The sequence below is a fragment of the Anomaloglossus baeobatrachus genome, chromosome 1 (assembly GCF_048569485.1).
Source record: "Anomaloglossus baeobatrachus isolate aAnoBae1 chromosome 1, aAnoBae1.hap1, whole genome shotgun sequence".
NCBI lineage: Eukaryota > Metazoa > Chordata > Amphibia > Anura > Aromobatidae > Anomaloglossus > Anomaloglossus baeobatrachus.
Window position 1 is genome coordinate 132,838,589 of NC_134353.1, and position 19,336 is coordinate 132,857,924.

Consider the following 19,336-nt stretch of genomic DNA (forward strand, 5'->3'; position numbering starts at 1 on the left):
ATGCGTTATCCACATCAATCAGAACTGGATAATGGCCATTAAGAGCAGAGCGGAGGAACAGATGCCACAGCAATGATGCCTATTGGACTGACCCATCCAATTTACATACAGGGCTGGATCAATTCAAAAGGTATTTTTGGGGGGTATACGTGGGGCAGTCAGAAGACTTTAGACAACTTTATTTAACACAGTACCAGAACTGTAAAAGGTGGTGGCATTTATTCACATACTAAAAAACGGGGACAGGTTCCTTTAAGCAAATTGATCTGAAGACTGTCCATACAAAAATTCCACATTTATTTCCTAAGATTTGGGAACTTCATGCCTCCACCCACTGTATTTCCAATAATCCTTTCCTTGTAGGCTCTCCAGGTTTGTAAAGCGGAGTAACATTCTCTGATCTTTGTCTCTCCTGGAAAACTGTCCACCATCTCTTGTGCAATCTGTCTTGACTTGACAGGGGCTTCTGCCAGGAAAAGGTTTGTTGGAATAAAAATGCAGTCGGCTCCTTCACTTATCTGTCAAACAAAAATAATTATCAACATAATACATCCAACTCACTTCAGAAACTCCCCTTGGGGTCATATAGGAGGTGAAATATACTGTACATTGGTGCAGAGCTTGTGAAGGCCTCACTTTTCTATTCTAGAGACAGTATCAGAACAGCCACTATCATCGCATTCAGAAATATTTTGGCTGGGATGAATATAGAGCAAATTTGTCTACACACTAGAGATTGTAGAGAGCTGATAATGCAGATTTACACCATTTTTTCGGCTCATCCTTGCTTTCAACTAAGACACACAAATGTGTGTCTTAGTTGAAAGCAAGCATAAGGGATCCAGCAGCACAGACATGAAAGCCTTCTTTATTGATACATATTGAAAATTCCAAATAACATCCAAAATGGCTTACGGCAATAAAAAGCAGCAACGCGTTTCAAGTGCCTTAATCCCCCTTGGTCATGGCTAGCCTTGATCTCTTCTCCTTGCTTTCATTTTCAAGTGTTTTGGCAGAAACACTATCCCTGCTCCTGACAGGACTGGAATCAGGCATTACTGATGAGCGGGACTTTGTTTCTTTACACGTCTTAGTTGTTGACCAAATGCAATTCCTGAATTTCAACAAATTTGCACACTATTTATACAAGCCCAGACCAGGCCATAGATGTAGTACTAGAGAGGAGGAGTGGCTGCGCTAAAGGAAATAGATAGGGCCGATAGAGTCCTTTGGGTCCCGTGCTGGTGCAGGGAGAGGCCTTTGTTCAGTCGCCTCATTCCAGGTGAGTGCTCAGCTTCATTAGAGAGCAACTTCTTCTGGAACGCTGCCAGTTCCTGCTCTGCATTGAGTTCTCTGGCTCCCGTGAGTTTTGTTGTTCTGATCTTTCCTCCCTACCCCAGACCTTTGTTACCCTTCTCTGTCCGTGCCACTGACGGTATCCCCCTGGCTTCTGACCTTTGGCTTGTACCCTGACCTCGGCTCCGCTAGCTCCCTGTGTACCTTATCTTACTTTCTGGCTTCTGATCTCCAGCTTGTACCCTGACCCCGGCCGGCTCTGCTTGCTCCCCGTGTACCTTATCTGACTTCCTAGCTTCCGACCTGTGGCTTGTACTCTTGCCCTGCCTCTGCTCGCTCACTGTGTACCTTATCTGACTTCCTGACTTCTGACCACCACCGGCATGTTTGACTTCCTTGTCTCTAGTAGCTTCTAGTGACACCTAGTGGGGTATCATCACAAAAGATTTCCCGCTGTCATAATTATTTTTTTACTGTTTTTCTTATTTGAATGTGTATTTTTTATGTAAATCCATAGTTTCATTCCATGCTGTAAAGTGTCATCATCTACATTTTATTATTGTAAAGAGAAGGACTTTTTAATGACTTTTTAATGCTACAGGTGTTAATGAAAACACAACTCCTTATCTGGAGTTGAACATACTATAATGAAAGACCCACAGTCATACAGACTGTCATTGTTACAATGTTAAATGCAAATGTTGCCTTTAATGTCTTTCAGCAGCTGACAAATTTTAGTTTTGAATTTTTTTAGGAAAACAATAAATCATGTGGCACTTGTAGCTCTGAGCTCTTTTTCCCCTTTCAGAATACATTTGGGTATAATCATTGGTAGTTCTAAAAAAAGAAACAATGACTGTTAAGCCTGCTTTACACGGTACGACCGATTGTGCGATTTCACAATCGATCGTACCCGCCCCCGTCCTTTTTGCGTCACGGGCAAATCGCTGCCCGTGTCGCACAAAGGTAGTAACCCCCGTCACACATACTTACCTCTCGTGCGACCTCGCTGTGGGCGGCGAACGTCCACTTCCTGGAGTGGGAGGGACGTTCGGCGTCACAGCGACGTCACACGGCCGCCGGCCAATAGAAGCGGAGGGGCGGAGATGAGCAGGATGTAAACATCCCGCCCACCTCCTTCCTTCCACATAGAGACGGCGGCGGCCGCGGGAGGCAGGTGAGCTGCTCATCGTTCCCGTGGTGTCACACGGAGCGACGTGTGCTACCACGGAAACGATGGTCAACTAAAGTAACCGATATTATGGAACCTAACGAGCAGTACCCGACTCACGATTTGTGAGCGATACTGCGTCGCTAGGAGGTGTCACGCAGGCCGGCATCGCCAGCGATGCCGGATGTGCGTCACAAAAACCGTGACCCCGACAATCTATCGCACGATAGATTGCCTGGTGTAAAGCAGCCTTTAGGGGCAGTTTGCACACTACGATATCACATGTGTGATGTAGGTGGGGTCAAATTGAAAGTGACGCACATCCGGCGACTCAGACGATATTGTAGTGTGTAAAGCCTTTTTGATACGATTAACGAGCGCAAAATCGTCGGACTGCCAGGACCCAAACACCACCTTTTCCCCCCTAGAAAGACACCACACAGTTCTTTATAAATTAAATTACTTTTATTTTTCACTTATGGAGAGGCATAGGGAAAAAACACTCTCATCTTTTACTTTGGCATAAATTATGGTCGCAGCTTTCAAATTAGGCATTACCAGCCAACACCATGGGGTTTTGGGAAATTTTCCGCCACCGGCCGTCCGGTGCGGGTATTTCACCACCACTTTTCCTACCCCTTCCGCCAAGGAGCAGCACAGCGCTAGCAAGCTGCGACCCCCCCAAAAACCAAAATACCTGAGCCATCTCCTCACACATTCCCACCATTAATCCATCCAAAAACCGCATCATGGAAAATGCACCCGCTCCCTCATAAGGACAGCAAAGTTAATAACCTCCAGCTGGCGGTACCACACCAATTTTTTTTTTTTTTTTTTTATATATATATATATATATATATATATATATATATATTTTACACGATCAGCTTAGGTAGGCACTGGTTGCCCGTGCACCGAGGACAGCCCCGTAACACATCCTTCCTTGGATACGTTCCAATATGAGCTGAAAATCACCTCTGCCTTGCCCATCTTAAATTAGGAAAATAACAGGAAAAGTTGTACCATCTCTGATCGGATGAGGGTACGAGGCGAAGCGCAGCTAGGTTGCAGGAGACCAAATCTGTGACATCTACTTGTGTCGCCAAGTCAACTGTGGAGGGCGGCTCCACAATCCTGAACACCTCAGGTAGCACACTCCGCTCAACCAGCTCCCGGCAACTTCTCCAAGCACATCCGGGCCAATAGAAAACACGGACCAACCGCCAGAGCGAGGATCACCTTTTCCCGCTGCCCGAAAAGTATGGGCATGACCTAAGCTTGAAACTGAGGCCGACTTACATCTGAAAAGGAAAACATTGTCAGAAAGGAAAAAACTCTCGAAACCATCAAAATTCTCTTAAACAGCAGACCCCCTTTCCCTTGGGGTTGATTTGGCAAGAACTCGCGTTTTTTTTTTTTTTTTATAATACACAAATCTGAAACGTATGTAATGTTACGCTAACCTATATGACAGTCAGTAGCCTCCTGCCCTTCTACTAGTGACGGTTTATAAAACAAACTCAGTACGGACGTTCCTCAAAATGCATTTGCGTTGCCAAACCCATCCCATTGGAACCACGCTCATACACACTTGCCCCAAAGCTTCAGCAACACCCCAGTTCTGGGGGGGGGGGTGTTTACAACCCAGGTACTGCAACTATCGCACCCACAATAACAACCATCACCAATTCACCGCCATAAAATTGCCCGCCAAATATGGGAAAAAATCTTCATGGTTAAAAATTGCTCCCCGTCATCCCTGTTCATCTGAGGGCTATCACTAACACCTTAGGCATACCAACCAGAGGTGGGGAAAAAGATCCCAAAACTGTGAGGAAAGACAGGCTTGGCTAGATAGACCTAGGCCTTTCTTCAACCTGTGTGACTAAGCTTTAAGATCAAGACCACAATGGACGTAACCACCCGGCCCGATACCTTATAAGATCAACAAACGGCCAGGAGTATTAGGCCTCCTGACATCCACCCACCTGCCGCTAAACCACTACCCATTTCATACCGTGGGTCCCACTAGGCCTTGGTCACGCAGGTCCAGTTCCCCAACTGAAAAAATTTCAGGGCAAAAAACCCCATACCAGTTTGCTCATAACAGGAAAAAATGGTACCCGTTAGTGAAGTAGAATCACCAAATACTGCCGGTTATACACTAGCAAGGGATCCCTTGAAAATCATCATGCTTTTCACCCGCCTGGTAAACCCCACTCGCTGCATACCCTGCTATAAGCCCATCATGTGTGTGTTGTAACGAGAGGCCGGGTCCTCGGCCTCCTTTCGATGGGAGTACCATTACGAATTTAAAGAATCAAAACCCTTTGGACCTGCCAGCGGACGGAGTTAAGGAGGATACCTGGAATTGGAAAATCGATAGGGAGTAAACCATACTATCACGGCAACTGGATACCTGGTATGACTTTAACCTTTCGTTAACTTATGCGCATTCTAAAAACCGAAAACCCTAAACAGCCCTCTACTGAAAAGGAAAGTTATAAACAGGTGGTTAGACAGTTTTTTTTTTTTTTTTTAACGTTGTGTTGAAAACAAACCCAAACAGCCATACCTGCTGCTGTTAAATACACCCCCTATCGATTCAACCGTTACTGCTCTTGAAGCGAATGTAGCCGTTGAAGCTTAAAGAAAATTCAGCTGCCAATCAGTTCCTCCTTTTCAGGTGCCTGATTCCATGTAGCGGAAAATAAAATTTAAACTTACCGCACCTAGGGTTGGACCAATGTACCGATACCGGGTAACGTGATCCTGCCGCTTAGTCCTTCACTGGAAAGCCTATGAAAGGCGCCTTGGAAACAATGACAGCAATAGAAATGACCTTAACCGCAAAGTTGAAGTTCATACCTAAGGAACCGCAGGGGCCGAAAGATAAACCTCCATACGATGGGTAATAGCCGATAAACGCTATTTCCATGCGGCAAAACCTTCCAAAACAAAGTCAAACCCAAAAGGAGGGGCTTTTCCATATTTTTTTTTTTTTTTTTTAAATTTCATAATAGGTGCTTCAAATAATGAAGCTGCTTGACACCCTCTATAATCTAGTATTAGAATGATTGTTGTCTACTAACACATGGGAAAACACTGGTCAGTTGTACACACCTGAGACCTAAACTAAAATTGTGTATTTTTTTTTTTTTTGAGGCTATTTATGTGGACATAATTGCTCAGGAAATACTAAAGGGCATAATTATGCACTTGCATAAAATTGACAATTTTCGCATCTCACCTGTTTATTTCCGTCTGTTGAACTGAAACTCCAACAAACACGAAAATGCACAGAAATACGCTTTGCTATTACCATAAAGTTATCAATGATGAACATAGCTTACGCCTTGTTAACTACAGCCCTAAGTTAGAGTGTATACCAAGGAGAGGTGATATCCTGTGCGCCCAACATAATGTAACCCACCTATAAATCACTTGACAGGCCACATCTAAAATCTGGGATCCAGTTCTGCTCAACTTTTTTTTTTTTTTTTTTATTATCAAAAGGCGGTGGGTAAACATTCTGAGATTAGTCGGTTCAAGGAGACAACTAGATTATTGCAAGGAATGGAGGAGGAGATCTCATTTTTATGCATAAATCGTGTGTGGTCACCATACAGGACTGGAACATTACTTCCTCCTACCGCAGCTAAATGAGAAGGGTTCTTTACAATAAAAGCAAACCGACTGCGGAATGCCGACCACAAGAGGTAGTAATGGCAGCTACTACAGCGCCTATTAAGGCGGGTGTATGATTTCCTCAGTACACCTATAGTGCCGGTCATGATAGCTTAAATACAGAATGTTGAATAGGGTGGAAAACCTGCTGCCTGGTGACATCACGTGACCCCCCCCAGGGCGCTTATTCCACCCCGCAATCCCACGTAATGGTGCTTGCCAGATTGTGCAGAATAAAAGGGGGGCGGCCGGACTCCAGATGTTCCTGCCCAATTCCCACAGCACTCCGCTGACCAATGTACCTCAGATGCTCATCAATCCCGCCGCGGGACAGCACCAAGGGTTAATTCTGAAGAAAAAAGCTGGCACTAATGTAAGGGAGCTTTTTTTTTTTAAATTTATAATTTATTTATTTAATTTAATTAATTTAATTATTTTATTTATAATTTATTTATTTAATTTATTTATTCTTTATTTATAATTTATTTATTTATTTTTATAATTTATTTAATTTTTTTTTTTTTTTTTTTTAATACTTGTCTGGGGATACCAATAAGGGATGTGGATTCTGCTGACTTCAGCAGTCAGCACATACATCAATGCAGCACCTCCAATCCGAGCTGCATTAGAGGCTGTAATTTATTTATTTTGTATGTATAATTTATTTATTTATGACAGGGCAGCGGTGACAGGGCAGTGGAGGGATCAGGGGCACGGGGTTTTTTATTCACACAAAGCCGGCGGGTCCCTACTGCAGCGCTTCCACCTGCGCTGCATCAGGGACCGCGCCGGCTCACAGTCTGCACTCGCCCCCACCGCTGGCAGAGGCAGGGCGGCGGGTGGGCGGTGCCTTAAGCAAAGAGTGCTTTCGCGCTCTTTGCAAACTGAGGGACGGGCTCCAGCTGACCGGCGGGCGGGTAGTTCACTCAGAACGCCGCTCGCCCGCACACCCGGCTGGAGCCTCAGCAGGGAGGAAGCCGCTCACAACTAACAGCGTTGTGAGACGGACGCTTCCTTCCCTGCTGATGAGGGGATTTTTGTCAGCCTGCGAGCACAGGCAGACCGGCGAGCGGGTATTTTCCCTGAAAACACCGCTCGCCGGCCATGTCACCTGTGCTTCAGCAGGGAGGAAGCCGCTCACAACTAACAGCGTTGTGAGTCGGACGCTTCCTTCCCTGCTGATGGGGGATTTGTGTCAGCCTGCGAGCACAGGCAGACCGGCGAGCGGGTATTCCCTGAAAACACGGCTCGCCGGCCATGTCACCTGTGCCTCAGCAGGGAGGAAGCCCCTCACAACTAACAGCGTTGTGAGTCGGACGCTTCCTTCCCTGCTGATGGGGGGATTTGTGTCAGCCTGCGAGCACAGGCAGACCGGTGAGCGGGTATTTCCCTGAAAACACCGCCCGCCGGCCATATCACCTGTGCCTCAGCAGGGAGCGAGCCGCTCACAGCTAAAGCGCCGTGGGCAAAACTCTTCCCTCCCTGCTGACAGCTCTCTTACCGCCCTCCGAAGCGGGTACACTCCACCGGCCGCCCAAACAGGTCCGGGTCCAGGAACAAAGAGACCGGAAGCTGGGCAATGCAGTGACTTATATCAGAGCAGATCATACCACAGGAGCCGGGAGGGGGGTATCTGGTGAGTCTTTCCAGGGGGAGAAACCACCTAAAATTAGCATAGGGGGCCCGCAGTCAGGTGGCAGCATCTCAAATTTTGGCTGCAGTGCCCCTCATAATCGTATCATCGGTGTAGTGTCGGTCATTTCCATAATTTGGAAATGGCCGATGTTACGATGTTGTTCCTTGTTCCAGCGGCATCACACATCGCTGTGTGTGAAGCCGCAGGAGCGAGGAACATCTCCTACCTGCGTCCTGCGTCTCACGCCGGCTATGCGGAAGGAAGGAGGTGGGCGGGATTTTTACGACCCGCTCATCTCCGCCCCTCCACTTCTATTGGCCGCTTGCCGTGTGACGTCGCTATGACGCTGCACGACCCGCCCCCTTAATAAGGAGGCAGGTCGCCGGCCAGATCGACGTCGCAGGGCAGGTGAGTGCATGTGAAGCGATAATGTTCACCAGCTATCACCATGATATCGCAGCTGCGACGGGGGCGTGGACGATCGCGCTCGGCATCGCAAACATCGGCTTGCGATTTCGTAGTGTTCAAAGTGCCTCTTACTTTCCCTGCATCTAGCGCCTGGTCTCTGTTGCTTGTAAGCAGTGCTGACATCACGTTGACAGCTCTGCAGGTAATCACAGACCTCAGTGGCTTTGCTTGTGTAGACAGCATGAGCTGCTGAACTCACTGATGGGCTGCAGTGCTGTCAGCGTGATATTAGCGCTGCAGAGTCCGTGACAGAGGCGGAGAACTGATGCTGCCCCAGGGAAGGTAATACTTGGTTTGTTTTTTTGTTACTACTGACATTTATACCCAAAAGTTTTCTGAAAGTGGACAATCCCTTTAAGATTCAAAAGAGGACCTGTAATTATTGATTTAAAAACCTTTGGTAAAGACAAAACAATGAAACATTTGAGATTTAGCTGATCAGCCTAATGTAAGTTAAATGAAAACAAATCATTTGTTGAACATAATTACTGTATCAGTTCCTCGCGATTTTTAAAATTGTTGCTTGCTGACATTTAATAGGAACATTTGTTGTACAGTTCCAGTGAATAAAACCCAGTCTTGGTCTTGTAATGGACACACAGACATGGATCGTGACAACACACAGCCCTGATCACTGTACGGCAATGGTAGCATTATACCCTAGGAGTAAAGTTTTCACTGATTAGGGAGCACATACAATCTAAATCCTGCTTTACACGTTGCACTTTCGCATACGATCTCGTATGCGATTTGCAACGCCCCCATCGTATGTGTGGCACGTTCAATTTGTTGAACGTGCCGCACAAAGGATTAACCCCCGTCACACGTACTTACCCGTCCATACGACCTCGCTGTGGGCGGCGAATGTCCACTTCCTGGAGTGGGAGGGACGTTCGGCGTCACAGCGATATCACGCGGCAGCTGGCCAATAGAAGCGGAGGGGCGGAGCTGAGCGGGACGTAAACATCCCGCCCACCTCCTTCCTTCCGCATTACCGGCCGGGAGCCGCAGGACGTAGGTAAGATCTGTTCATCGTTCCTGGGGTGTCACACACTGCGATGTGTGCTACCCCGGGTACGATGAACAATCTAACGTTCAATTCTAGAGAAATGAACAATGTGCGTGCAATGAACGTTTTACCGTTCAATCGCAATCTCACGTACCTGTCACATACTGCAATATACCTTACAATGACGGATGTGCGTCACTTACGACGTGACCCCGCCGACACATTGTAAGATACATTGCAGCGTGTAAAGCGGGCTTAACATACATGACAAATGGGGTAGAAAGAAAGGGGATAATGGAATTAGAATACCTAATACAATATTATTTGATTACAATTACACTTGTTAATAAGTTAACATTGTTGTGTCAAAAAATCATGTTACACAGAACTGCAGTCGAGAGTATAAATGCATCCAACGTATCGACTGTCACTGTTTAGAGACTTTAGCATCTCAGTGTTTTCATTCTGCCCTCACAGATGATTATCCAATAAGTTATAGTATAGTACTGTCATGCGGTGTTCTGCTCCTCACTCACTAGGTGTCATGGTGACTTCATGACCATTGAGGAAGGATTCTCCAGTCGTGCTGTATGTGTGTTACCCACCAATACCATCTGTAAATAATACACGGACTGCATGTGACTTGGTTTAAATTGGCCACAGCAGCCTTTATTACCTATTATTTACATTTTAAACACAAGGGGGCGCCATCCAACGGGCGACCCCAACAAATAACAATAGGTAACACAGTAACCAATACAGTAAATATATAACCCTGAGTAGGCCAAGTCCAGGAACAACTTCTCACCCCAATATCCCTGGCCGCAACACACCGACCCAGAGATGAGGTATTAATCACCCACGGATTAATACCCCCAACTTTTCAGAACCCCGTGCCTGCAACATCCCGGAACCCGGAGCCACCATACCAAGATGGAGTCTCTCTGTCCAGTTACCATTGCCTTCAACCGCCTCTGGACCAGACCTTTCCCCCCGCTGCTGTGACAAAGGAAACAACCCAGCCTAATATTTCCCTCAGTTCTAAAACACAAGGGAGGGTGGGCGGGGATCGATCCACGTCCGGAAGTCAAGAGAGGGGGGTAAGACAAAGCTCCTTACTTACAACCCCTCATCTGCCCCCCCTCTTCCTCCAGAGAACTCCTCCTACCCACCAATCCCTTCTCTGCCCTATACAAACCATCTCCTGTTCCTATTAAACCCATCACTCCTTCCCTTCCCTCTAGTCATGTCGCCCCTCCACCCTATGGGTTCCATGGCTTTCTGACTCTGTTCACATTGCAGAGTCTAGCAGTCAACCTGAGGCTTCTTAGTTGCTCAGCCAGTCAGGCGTCGACTCTTTAGTGCTCACTGGTGATCGGTATAGCAGGAGTTAATTCCTGCTGGCTGGTGAATTGCTTCTGGGGACACAGGTTGCTGATGTCCTATCACAGCCGCCTCCGCCATATAAAAAATGGTGGAACTTTACCTCACATGCCGATTATAGCTATAGCTTTGCTCCAACAATACCTGTGCTTCTGTGTGGTGATCCGGTTATTGGTGAACAGTTGTATGTTATTGGGTGTGCGGTGAAAATATCCTTGTCCTTTGTTTCTCCCTGAACATTTATTGTTTTCTCTCCTGTGTGTGTATGCAGGGAGTTTGAGCTTTGGTTTTCACCTGTCTGTTCGGTTTTTAGTGGTTCATTTCTCCTGTCCTGGACCTCCCCTGGAGTACGGGAGAGGGGATGTTAGACCAGGGCTACACAGGAGTCAGGGCTACATTGGCGGTCCAGACCTCACCACCATCAGGGTTAACTCTGGGTGAGGAATAGCGTATTAACCCTAATCTGAGGGCCAGTCTAGGTGCCCTTATCCCTAGTTTTCATGTCATACCCCATGACAAGTACACACTGAATAGTGATTTCCAGTCAATCACAATCACACTGTGTTACTTGAAGGGAAGCTGTCAGCAGGTTTTTGCTACCTCATCTAAAAGTAACAAGATGTAGGCAAAGACACCCTAAATCCAACAATTTATCCCTTAAGCCAGCTTTACACCTTACAATTAGGGATGCGATCTCGTATGCGATGTGACACGCCCAGGTCGCATATGCGATCTAATGAGATTGCACGTAGGTCGTTCATTTGCTGTCACACGTGCGTTAGTAGCCTATGTTAAATTGATCAATATTGTGTGCGATCCTTTAGATCATGTGTTCTGTGACGTATGCATCGGGCACCCTTTTTTTTTTATTTATTGACTTGCCAAGCGTGTGTAATGTGTAGAGATGCGTTTTTACTATGTCATCTGCCATTCAGCTCTGCTACATGGCCACTGACAGCAGCCACAGACAGCCATGTAGCAGAGCTGAATGGCAGATGACAGCAGACACAGACAGAGCCGCACTGTCAGAATGAACTCGGGTGAACCTCACCCGACTTCACGGTCATGCTGCGGCTCTGTCTGTGCCGCGTCCTGATTAGCGGTCACCAGTGAAGGACTCACCGGTGACCGCTAATCTCCTGAGTAACTGAAGTGACCAGCCCTCTCTCATACTCACCGTTCCCTGGCGCTGCACGGCATTCACACTGCTCCGGCGGCTTTTACTGTTTTGAAAAAGCCGGCCGCCCATTAAACAATCTGGTATTCCCTGCTTACCCCGCCCACCGGCGCCTATGATTGGTTACAGTGAGACACGCCCCCCACGCTGAGTGACAGGTGTCACACTGCACCCAATCACAGCAGCCGGTGGGCGTGTCTATACTGTGCAGTGAAATAAATAATTAAATAATTAAAAAAAACGGCGTGCGGTCCCCCCCAATTTTAAAACCAGCCAGATAAAGCCATACGGCTGAAGGCTGGTATTCTCAGGATGGGGAGCTCCACGTTATGGGGAGCCCCCCAGCCTAACAATATCAGCCAACAGCCGCCCAGAATTGCCGCATACATTATATGCGACAGTTCTGGGACTGTACCCGGCTCTTCCCGATTTGCCCTGGTGCGTTGGCAAATCGGGGTAATAAGGAGTTATTGGCAGCCCATAGCTGCCAATAAGTCCTAGATTAATCATGTCAGGTGTCTATGAGACACCCTCCATGATTAATCTGTAAATTACAGTAAATAAACACACGCCCGAAAAAAATCATTTATTAGAAATAAAAACACAAACATATACCCTGGTTCACCACTTTAATCAGCCCCAAAAAGCCCTCCTTGTCCGGCGTAATCCAGGATGCTCCAGCGTCGCTTCCAGGGCTGCTGCATGGAGGTGACCGGAGCTGCAGAATACACCGCCGCTCCGGTCACCTCCACGCAGGTAATGAAGACAGCCGGCGATCAGCTGAGCTGTCACTGAGGTTACCCGCTGTCACTGGATCCAGCGGTGGATGCAGCGGTGGCCGCGGGTAACCTCAGTGACAGCTCAGCTGATCGCGCTACTCACCTCCGCTCCGGTCAGCTCCAGTCAGCAACTGAGGTGAGTAGCGCGATCAGCTGAGCTGTCACTGAGGTTACCCGCGGCCACCGCTGCATCCACCGCTGGATCCAGTGACAGCGGGTAACCTCAGTGACAGCTCAGCTGATCGCCGGCTGTCTTCATTACCTGCGTGGAGGTGACCGGAGCGGCGGTGTATTCTGCAGCTCCGGTCACCTCCATGCAGCAGCCCTGGAAGCGACGCTGGAGCATCCTGGATTACGCCGGACAAGGAGGGCTTTTTGGGGCTGATTAAAGTGGTGAACCAGGGTATATGTTTGTGTTTTTATTTCTAATAAATGATTTTTTTCGGGCGTGTGTTTATTTACTGTAATTTACAGATTAATCATGGAGGGTGTCTCATAGACGCCTGACATGATTAATCTAGGACTTATTGGCAGCTATGGGCTGCCAATAACTCCTTATTACCCCGATTTGCCAACGCACCAGGGCAAATCGGGAAGAGCCGGGTACAGCCCCAGAACTGTCGCATATAATGTATGCGGCAATTCTGGGCGGCTGTTGGCTGATATTGTTAGGCTGGGGGGCTCCCCATAACGTGGAGCTCCCCATCCTGAGAATACCAGCCTTCAGCCGTATGGCTTTATCTGGCTGGTTTTAAAATTGGGGGGGACCGCACGCCGTTTTTTTTAATTATTTAATTATTTATTTCACTGCACAGTATAGACACGCCCACCGGCTGCTGTGATTGGGTGCAGTGTGACACCTGTCACTCAGCGTGGGGGGCGTGTCTCACTGTAACCAATCATAGGCGCCGGTGGGTGGGGTAAGCAGGGAATACCAGATTGTTTAATGGGCGGCCGGCTTTTTCAAAACAGTAAAAGCCGCCGGAGCAGTGTGAATGCCGTGCAGCGCCGCGCTGGAGATCGGGGATCGGTGAGTATATGAGAGAGGGGGTAAGAGGGATAGACTGACATGGACAGAGAGAGAGGGACAGAGATAGTGACGGACTGACAGAGATTAGTGCATGACAGACATTGTGAGGCGCTTCAGAACGCAGCTTTTCAGCTGCGCTCTGAAGCAGACCTTTTTTAAGCTGCGGTGCAGAGCGCACACCTGCGCTCATAGCATCACACACCGAAATCGTATGAGCGATGTCACACGTTTCAATTGACTAGTTTCGTACTACCAAACGTCCAATGTATGAGGAATAAACGACGTGTATGCGATCACCGTATTTTCGTTCAATATCGATCGCATGTAGGTTTCACACGCAAACATGTCACGAACGATGCCGGATGTGCGTCACTTACAACTTGACCCCGACGACGGATTGAAAGATCTATTGAAGTGTGTAAAGCAGGCTTTAGGTTACTGGATGCAGTGGTTCTGTCACAATCAAAGCTTTTGATTTGGCATGTAGCAGAGCTCACAAAGCTGCACCCACACAAAGCTCTCTATCTACAAAGTCTATAGACAGTGAGCTGCTAATCACAGCAGGGGTGTGTCGGACTACCTGGCTTAGTCCTGTAATGATAATATCCTAAAGCTAAAACAAATATTGTAGGTAAACAACTGCACACCATTTGATAAGAGACTCTTTGCTGAAATCTGTGTGTAAACCCCTACAGTAAGCTGTCTTCAGATTACATAGCAAAAAGCTGCAGATTCATTTTAAAAATTTACAACCCATGCTGAATCTGTAGTCAAGTGGTATCAGTTAGCTAATGCAAGAATGGGTGATGTGCTCACTGGGTTAGAGCTTTTTATACAGAGTTCACTACTATCATGACTGTGGGGATGCTGTGCTGGTAGAAGGTGAACTAATGTGACACACAGGTGGTAATAAATGGACATTTGTAGCAGACTCTAATAAGACCTCTCACAGTTTTCAAGGTCAATAAATCAAAGGCATGCTTTGTTGTACCAATTACATTAAGTGTCTGTTGTAAATTCAATTAAAAAAGTTGTTTAAAGCAATATTCTACTTTTCTATTAAAGTTAATAGAGAGAATCTATGTTTATGATAAAACCTACCACCAGAATCCATTCTTCCCTCTCTGGTCCACTAGTTTCTATCAGACCATAAGAGATGCTGTCATAAAGGGATGATGGCTGCCATTGATGACAATGATGTCCCTCAGCCCCCACCAACACATATGACTGCATAGTCCTCAGCAACATAACATCCAAAGACCCACAAAGCGAAACAAAGCAGAGGTGGTGGAGTTGGCAGTTTATTTTTAACCCCTTCCCTACACTCCATTTTATGGTCAATGAATGTGAATAAAAGTCACCAACGCTCTACAGAATCAATAACTGAAGAGCTCCAAACCTCCTCTGGCATTAACATCAGCACAGAAACTAAGAGCCAGAAGCTTCATGGCAAGGTTTTCCATGGACAAACAGATGTATGCAAGCCTAGCATTGGATGGAGTGGTGTAAAGCTTCCGCCACTGATATTTTGCACATTGGAAATATTGTCTGTAGAGTGAGGAATCAGGCTTCACTGTCTGATGGAAAAGTCTGGGTGTGGTGAATACAAGGAGAAGGTCACCTATCTGAGTACGTTATGACAACTGTAAATTCTGGTGGAGGAGGGATGGGGTTATTTTTCAGGAAAAGGCAAAAGTCCGTTAGTTTCACAAAATGGAAATATTAAAGGGGTGGTTCACTACTCTGCAATAGTGGCCACATCCCTGTAAAACTGATAGGGAAGGCTTTTCCTAAATACCTTGTTAACCCAATTCTGCCTCTGAGCGGCACTATTGTGATCCGCTCATCATCATGAAGTGACCCCCGGAATCCGTGACCTCTGAGATCCGGTGATGTCACGTCAACTTCCAAATTACCTGACATCACTGAGCCTGACCCCAGTCTCTGTGAATGACTGGGCTGTGAGCTGCGTTTCACCGCTCGTCACAGCCCAGCATCTAGCGTGCTCTCCTTCGCTGCAGAGCGCCGCAAGCAGGACTGATGCTGGGTTGTAACAAGCGGCGAAACACCGCCCACAGCCCAGTCACTCAGGAAGACTGGGGCTGGCCACGGTGATGTCAGGTCAACTGAAAGTTGACGTGATATCACTAGATCTCAGAGATCACGGAGCCCGGGGGTCACTTCATGTGGATGAGCAGAGCACAATAGTGCCACTCAGAGGCAGAATTGGCTGAACAAGGTATTTAGAAAAGCCTTCCTTATCAGTTTTACAGAGATGTGGCCAATATTTCAAAGGAGTGAAACACCCCTTTAATGCTTCAGCATACAGACATTTTTCAGGGTAATAATGGGCCAGATTTTACGTTTCTTAGATTTCCTATTCTATAAGGATGGTTATTATCTAGTGTAAGACCTATAAACTGTTGTCCACACCCGGAGACTCACATTCCTAATATAATGGTTTGGTCATTTCATGTGGTTTGATTTCCTAGTTATTATGCTGAAAAGGTCAGAGAGATTACTTGTTTGTAGCACTTTGTTTTTATTCAGACAAAGTATTTTATATATTATTACTAGATATGTATTAGACCCTGCTTCCTACATAACCTTTAGATGTAAACTCTGGAATGACAGGCCAGGCACACTGGAGAGTCGGTCATTCGCTGCCGTGTTAATTGTTACCATAAATGAGCCCCAGGGGACCTCATTATATATCAATATGGCAATTAAAATATTCAGTATAGTTGGTTTAAGGACATTTGTGGCTTCCTGATCTCAGTAATAATGTTATTAAAATGTTCCAGTTAGAAATTCCTATTACTGAATCACTGCAGCCTGATTTCTGTAGACTGGTTATGCTGTTCAATACTTTTGCACTATTTCAAAATGGTAGGTGGTAGCTGTGTTAAAGGGTTGCTATTCCGTGCTGGAAAAGCAACCATAAGACTAATGCTAAATTTTCTTATTTTAGAAATTTTATTATGTTTTTACAATGATTTCCATGACATATCATATCGTTGTAAAGCCCCAGGATTAATAGTAAAACCACAAATGAGTCCGTTTACCTTTTAAAAAAAATACCCATAAATTTAGGCAATGTTAAAAGAAACCTCTAACCATAAAATGTTACATATCTATGAGATGTTTAAAATGTGTCTTAAGATATGGATAATGTGGTGATTATAGGTGATCAGTGTGGCGGTTTTAGCTAATAAGGGTATAGCTAATAATGTAAGAGAGTGTGGCTGTTAGTGTGGCTGTTATAGCTAATAAGGGTGGACAGTGTGGAAGTTATAAGTATGAGCATTGTGGCAGTTATAGATAACTAGAAATAGGCCCGATGCTATTGCATCAGGAGTTCGGTGGAATAAACATCTGTCTATGCTTAGTGGTGCTGACAGGAGCAGTGGTGAGTGGGGCTGGTGACATACAGATCTGGTGGGGGGGCATACAGATCTGGTGGGGGGGAGGTGGAGGCATACAGATCTGGTGGGGGGGCTGGACGCATACAGATCTGGTGGGGGGGCTGGGGGCATACAGATCTGGTGGTGGGGGCTGTAGGTATACAGATCTGGTGGGGGGGGGCTGTAGGTATACAGATCTGCTGGGGGGGGCTGGAGGCATACAGTCCTGGGGGGCTGGAGGCATACATTTCTGGTGGGGGGGGCTGGGGGTATACAGATACGGTGGAGGGGGGCTGGGGGTATACAGATCTGGTGGGGGAGCTGATGTCCGCTGCAGTAATGAGCACATTGTGCTCCTGCTGGTTCCCATCTGTCCCCTATTATGCAGTGTCTCACCTGTCCTCCATGCCCGCGGAGCCTCCAGCTGCAACACAGTCTCCTCCGTGATAGCGTCCACTGTACGAAGCGGCCGCTGCAGGTTGATGTCATGGCTTTACTGCAGTTGAATGCTTTACAGCGCCACAAAGCATTCAACTGCAGTAAAGGGCTGACAGCACTAGCGGCGGCGCCGGCGGCCCCGTTCAGGTGAGTATACAGCAGTGTGTGTGTGTCTGTTCAGTGTATACATGCATGTGCACTATGTGTGTGTATGTGTTCGGTGTCTGCTATGTGTGTCTGCTGCGTGCGCTATGTGTGTGTCTGCTGTGTGTGTCTGCTGCGTGCGCTATGTGTGTGTCTGCTATGTGTGTCTGCTATGTGTGTGTATGCGTGCGTGCAGTGAGGACCCGGAAGCCGGAGCATCATTCGAACTGCAGCTGCGCAACGGACAATGCCGCGGTGCATGACGGAATAGGGGAACGGGCAGAACTGGTGATTATGTAAATAGATAAGAGCAAAATTTGTGGTGGTTATAGCTAATAAGGGTAGACAGTGAGGCAGTTATATATCATAATGGTGAACAGTGGTGTGTAATGTCCAAAAGGGAGACAGAGTCCCTTATAATTTATAATAGGTGATGGTATAAAGGCAATATTTTATAGGAAAGAACAGTGTGGAGGTCATGTACCATAAGTGGAACACTATGGGGCTCATATTTTGCGTAGGGAGCACAATGAAGAACAATTATTTATTCAGGGCCACTAATGTCAGGCATATAAGGTTTTTTTCAGGAACATTTTGATGACATTGTTTTTTTTAAGTTCACCATGTCAGGATGTACATCAGAAGACCAGAGAAGATGGAACTCTGCAAAGAGAAAGGAGCTCTGTATATGAAAAGTCAGAATGGTGTGGTGTCTGGACCAGATAAGAAAAAAAAAAGAAAAAGAACAACTTCAATCACAGAAGATGTCACCTATAAGGTACATAAATGTAAATGTTTATTCATAATACTGACTTCGTGTCATCAGTACTGTGGTTCCTGTATGGTCTGCAGTCTGATGATGTCTGTTAACAACAATTCCCAGTATCTCACCATTGTTACGGACATACTGAGAGTTGTATGTAAAACAATTATGTATGGGGCTGACCTGACAATTCAATTGATCACTGTACTAAGCTTGGTGATGTAGTTATCTACTTACAGTGGTTCTGGTAATGTATTTATGTACTGGCGATGGTTCTGGTGTTCATGTACTGAAAATAGTCCTGGTGCTGTTTTTATGTAGTGATAATGGTTCTGGTGCTATAACCATATACTGATGATGATTCTGTTGCCGTATTCATGTGCAAATGGTAATTCATGTGCTGTATTCATTTACTGATGTTTATTCTGATACTGTATCCATGTACTGATAGTGCTTTTGGGTTCATTAGAGCAATATGAGGCTCAGGATGTGCACATTACAACAAGGGGACCAGGATGGACACAGTACTACAAAGGGACTAGGATGGAGATATTACTACAAGATTAGGACCAGGATGAGATATTACTACAATAAATAGACCAAGATGGGGTCATTACTATAAGATGAGTATCAGAATGGTCACATGTTATTCCTGGAGTCTGGACTGTCCAATCAAAGAGAGGAGATGCAGATCCTATACGTCATGAAGCCCTGCCCTGCGATACTTGATTGGACTAAAACTTTTGTTTACACCCCCTTACTGCTCGGTCTAGAGTTTTTTCAAATAATAAAGACCACTTGGTCAGTGCCAGTCATGAAGATAGATGTAACTGACTTGCTGTCCAGTTATTCTTCATTCTCGTGTGCACACATGACATTATGATTAGAAACAGCAGTCAGATCCCGAGAGACCTTTTGAGTCTCACCATCATCATCGTCATTTTAACCCTG

General features: G+C 46.3%; 1 protein-coding gene across 1 annotated transcript in view; it reads right to left on the minus strand.

Annotated features, from left to right (window-relative positions):
- Nucleotides 1–262: 262 nt before the first annotated feature.
- The window catches only part of LOC142290964 (cyclic nucleotide-binding domain-containing protein 2-like), a 233,993-nt gene continuing 214,919 nt past the window's right edge, over nt 263–19,336 (minus strand). The window contains exon 14 of the mRNA XM_075335154.1: nt 263–518. Within this exon, the coding sequence (XP_075191269.1) occupies nt 297–518 (222 nt within the window). The 3' untranslated portion in view covers nt 263–296. The remainder of the gene's footprint in view (nt 519–19,336) is intronic.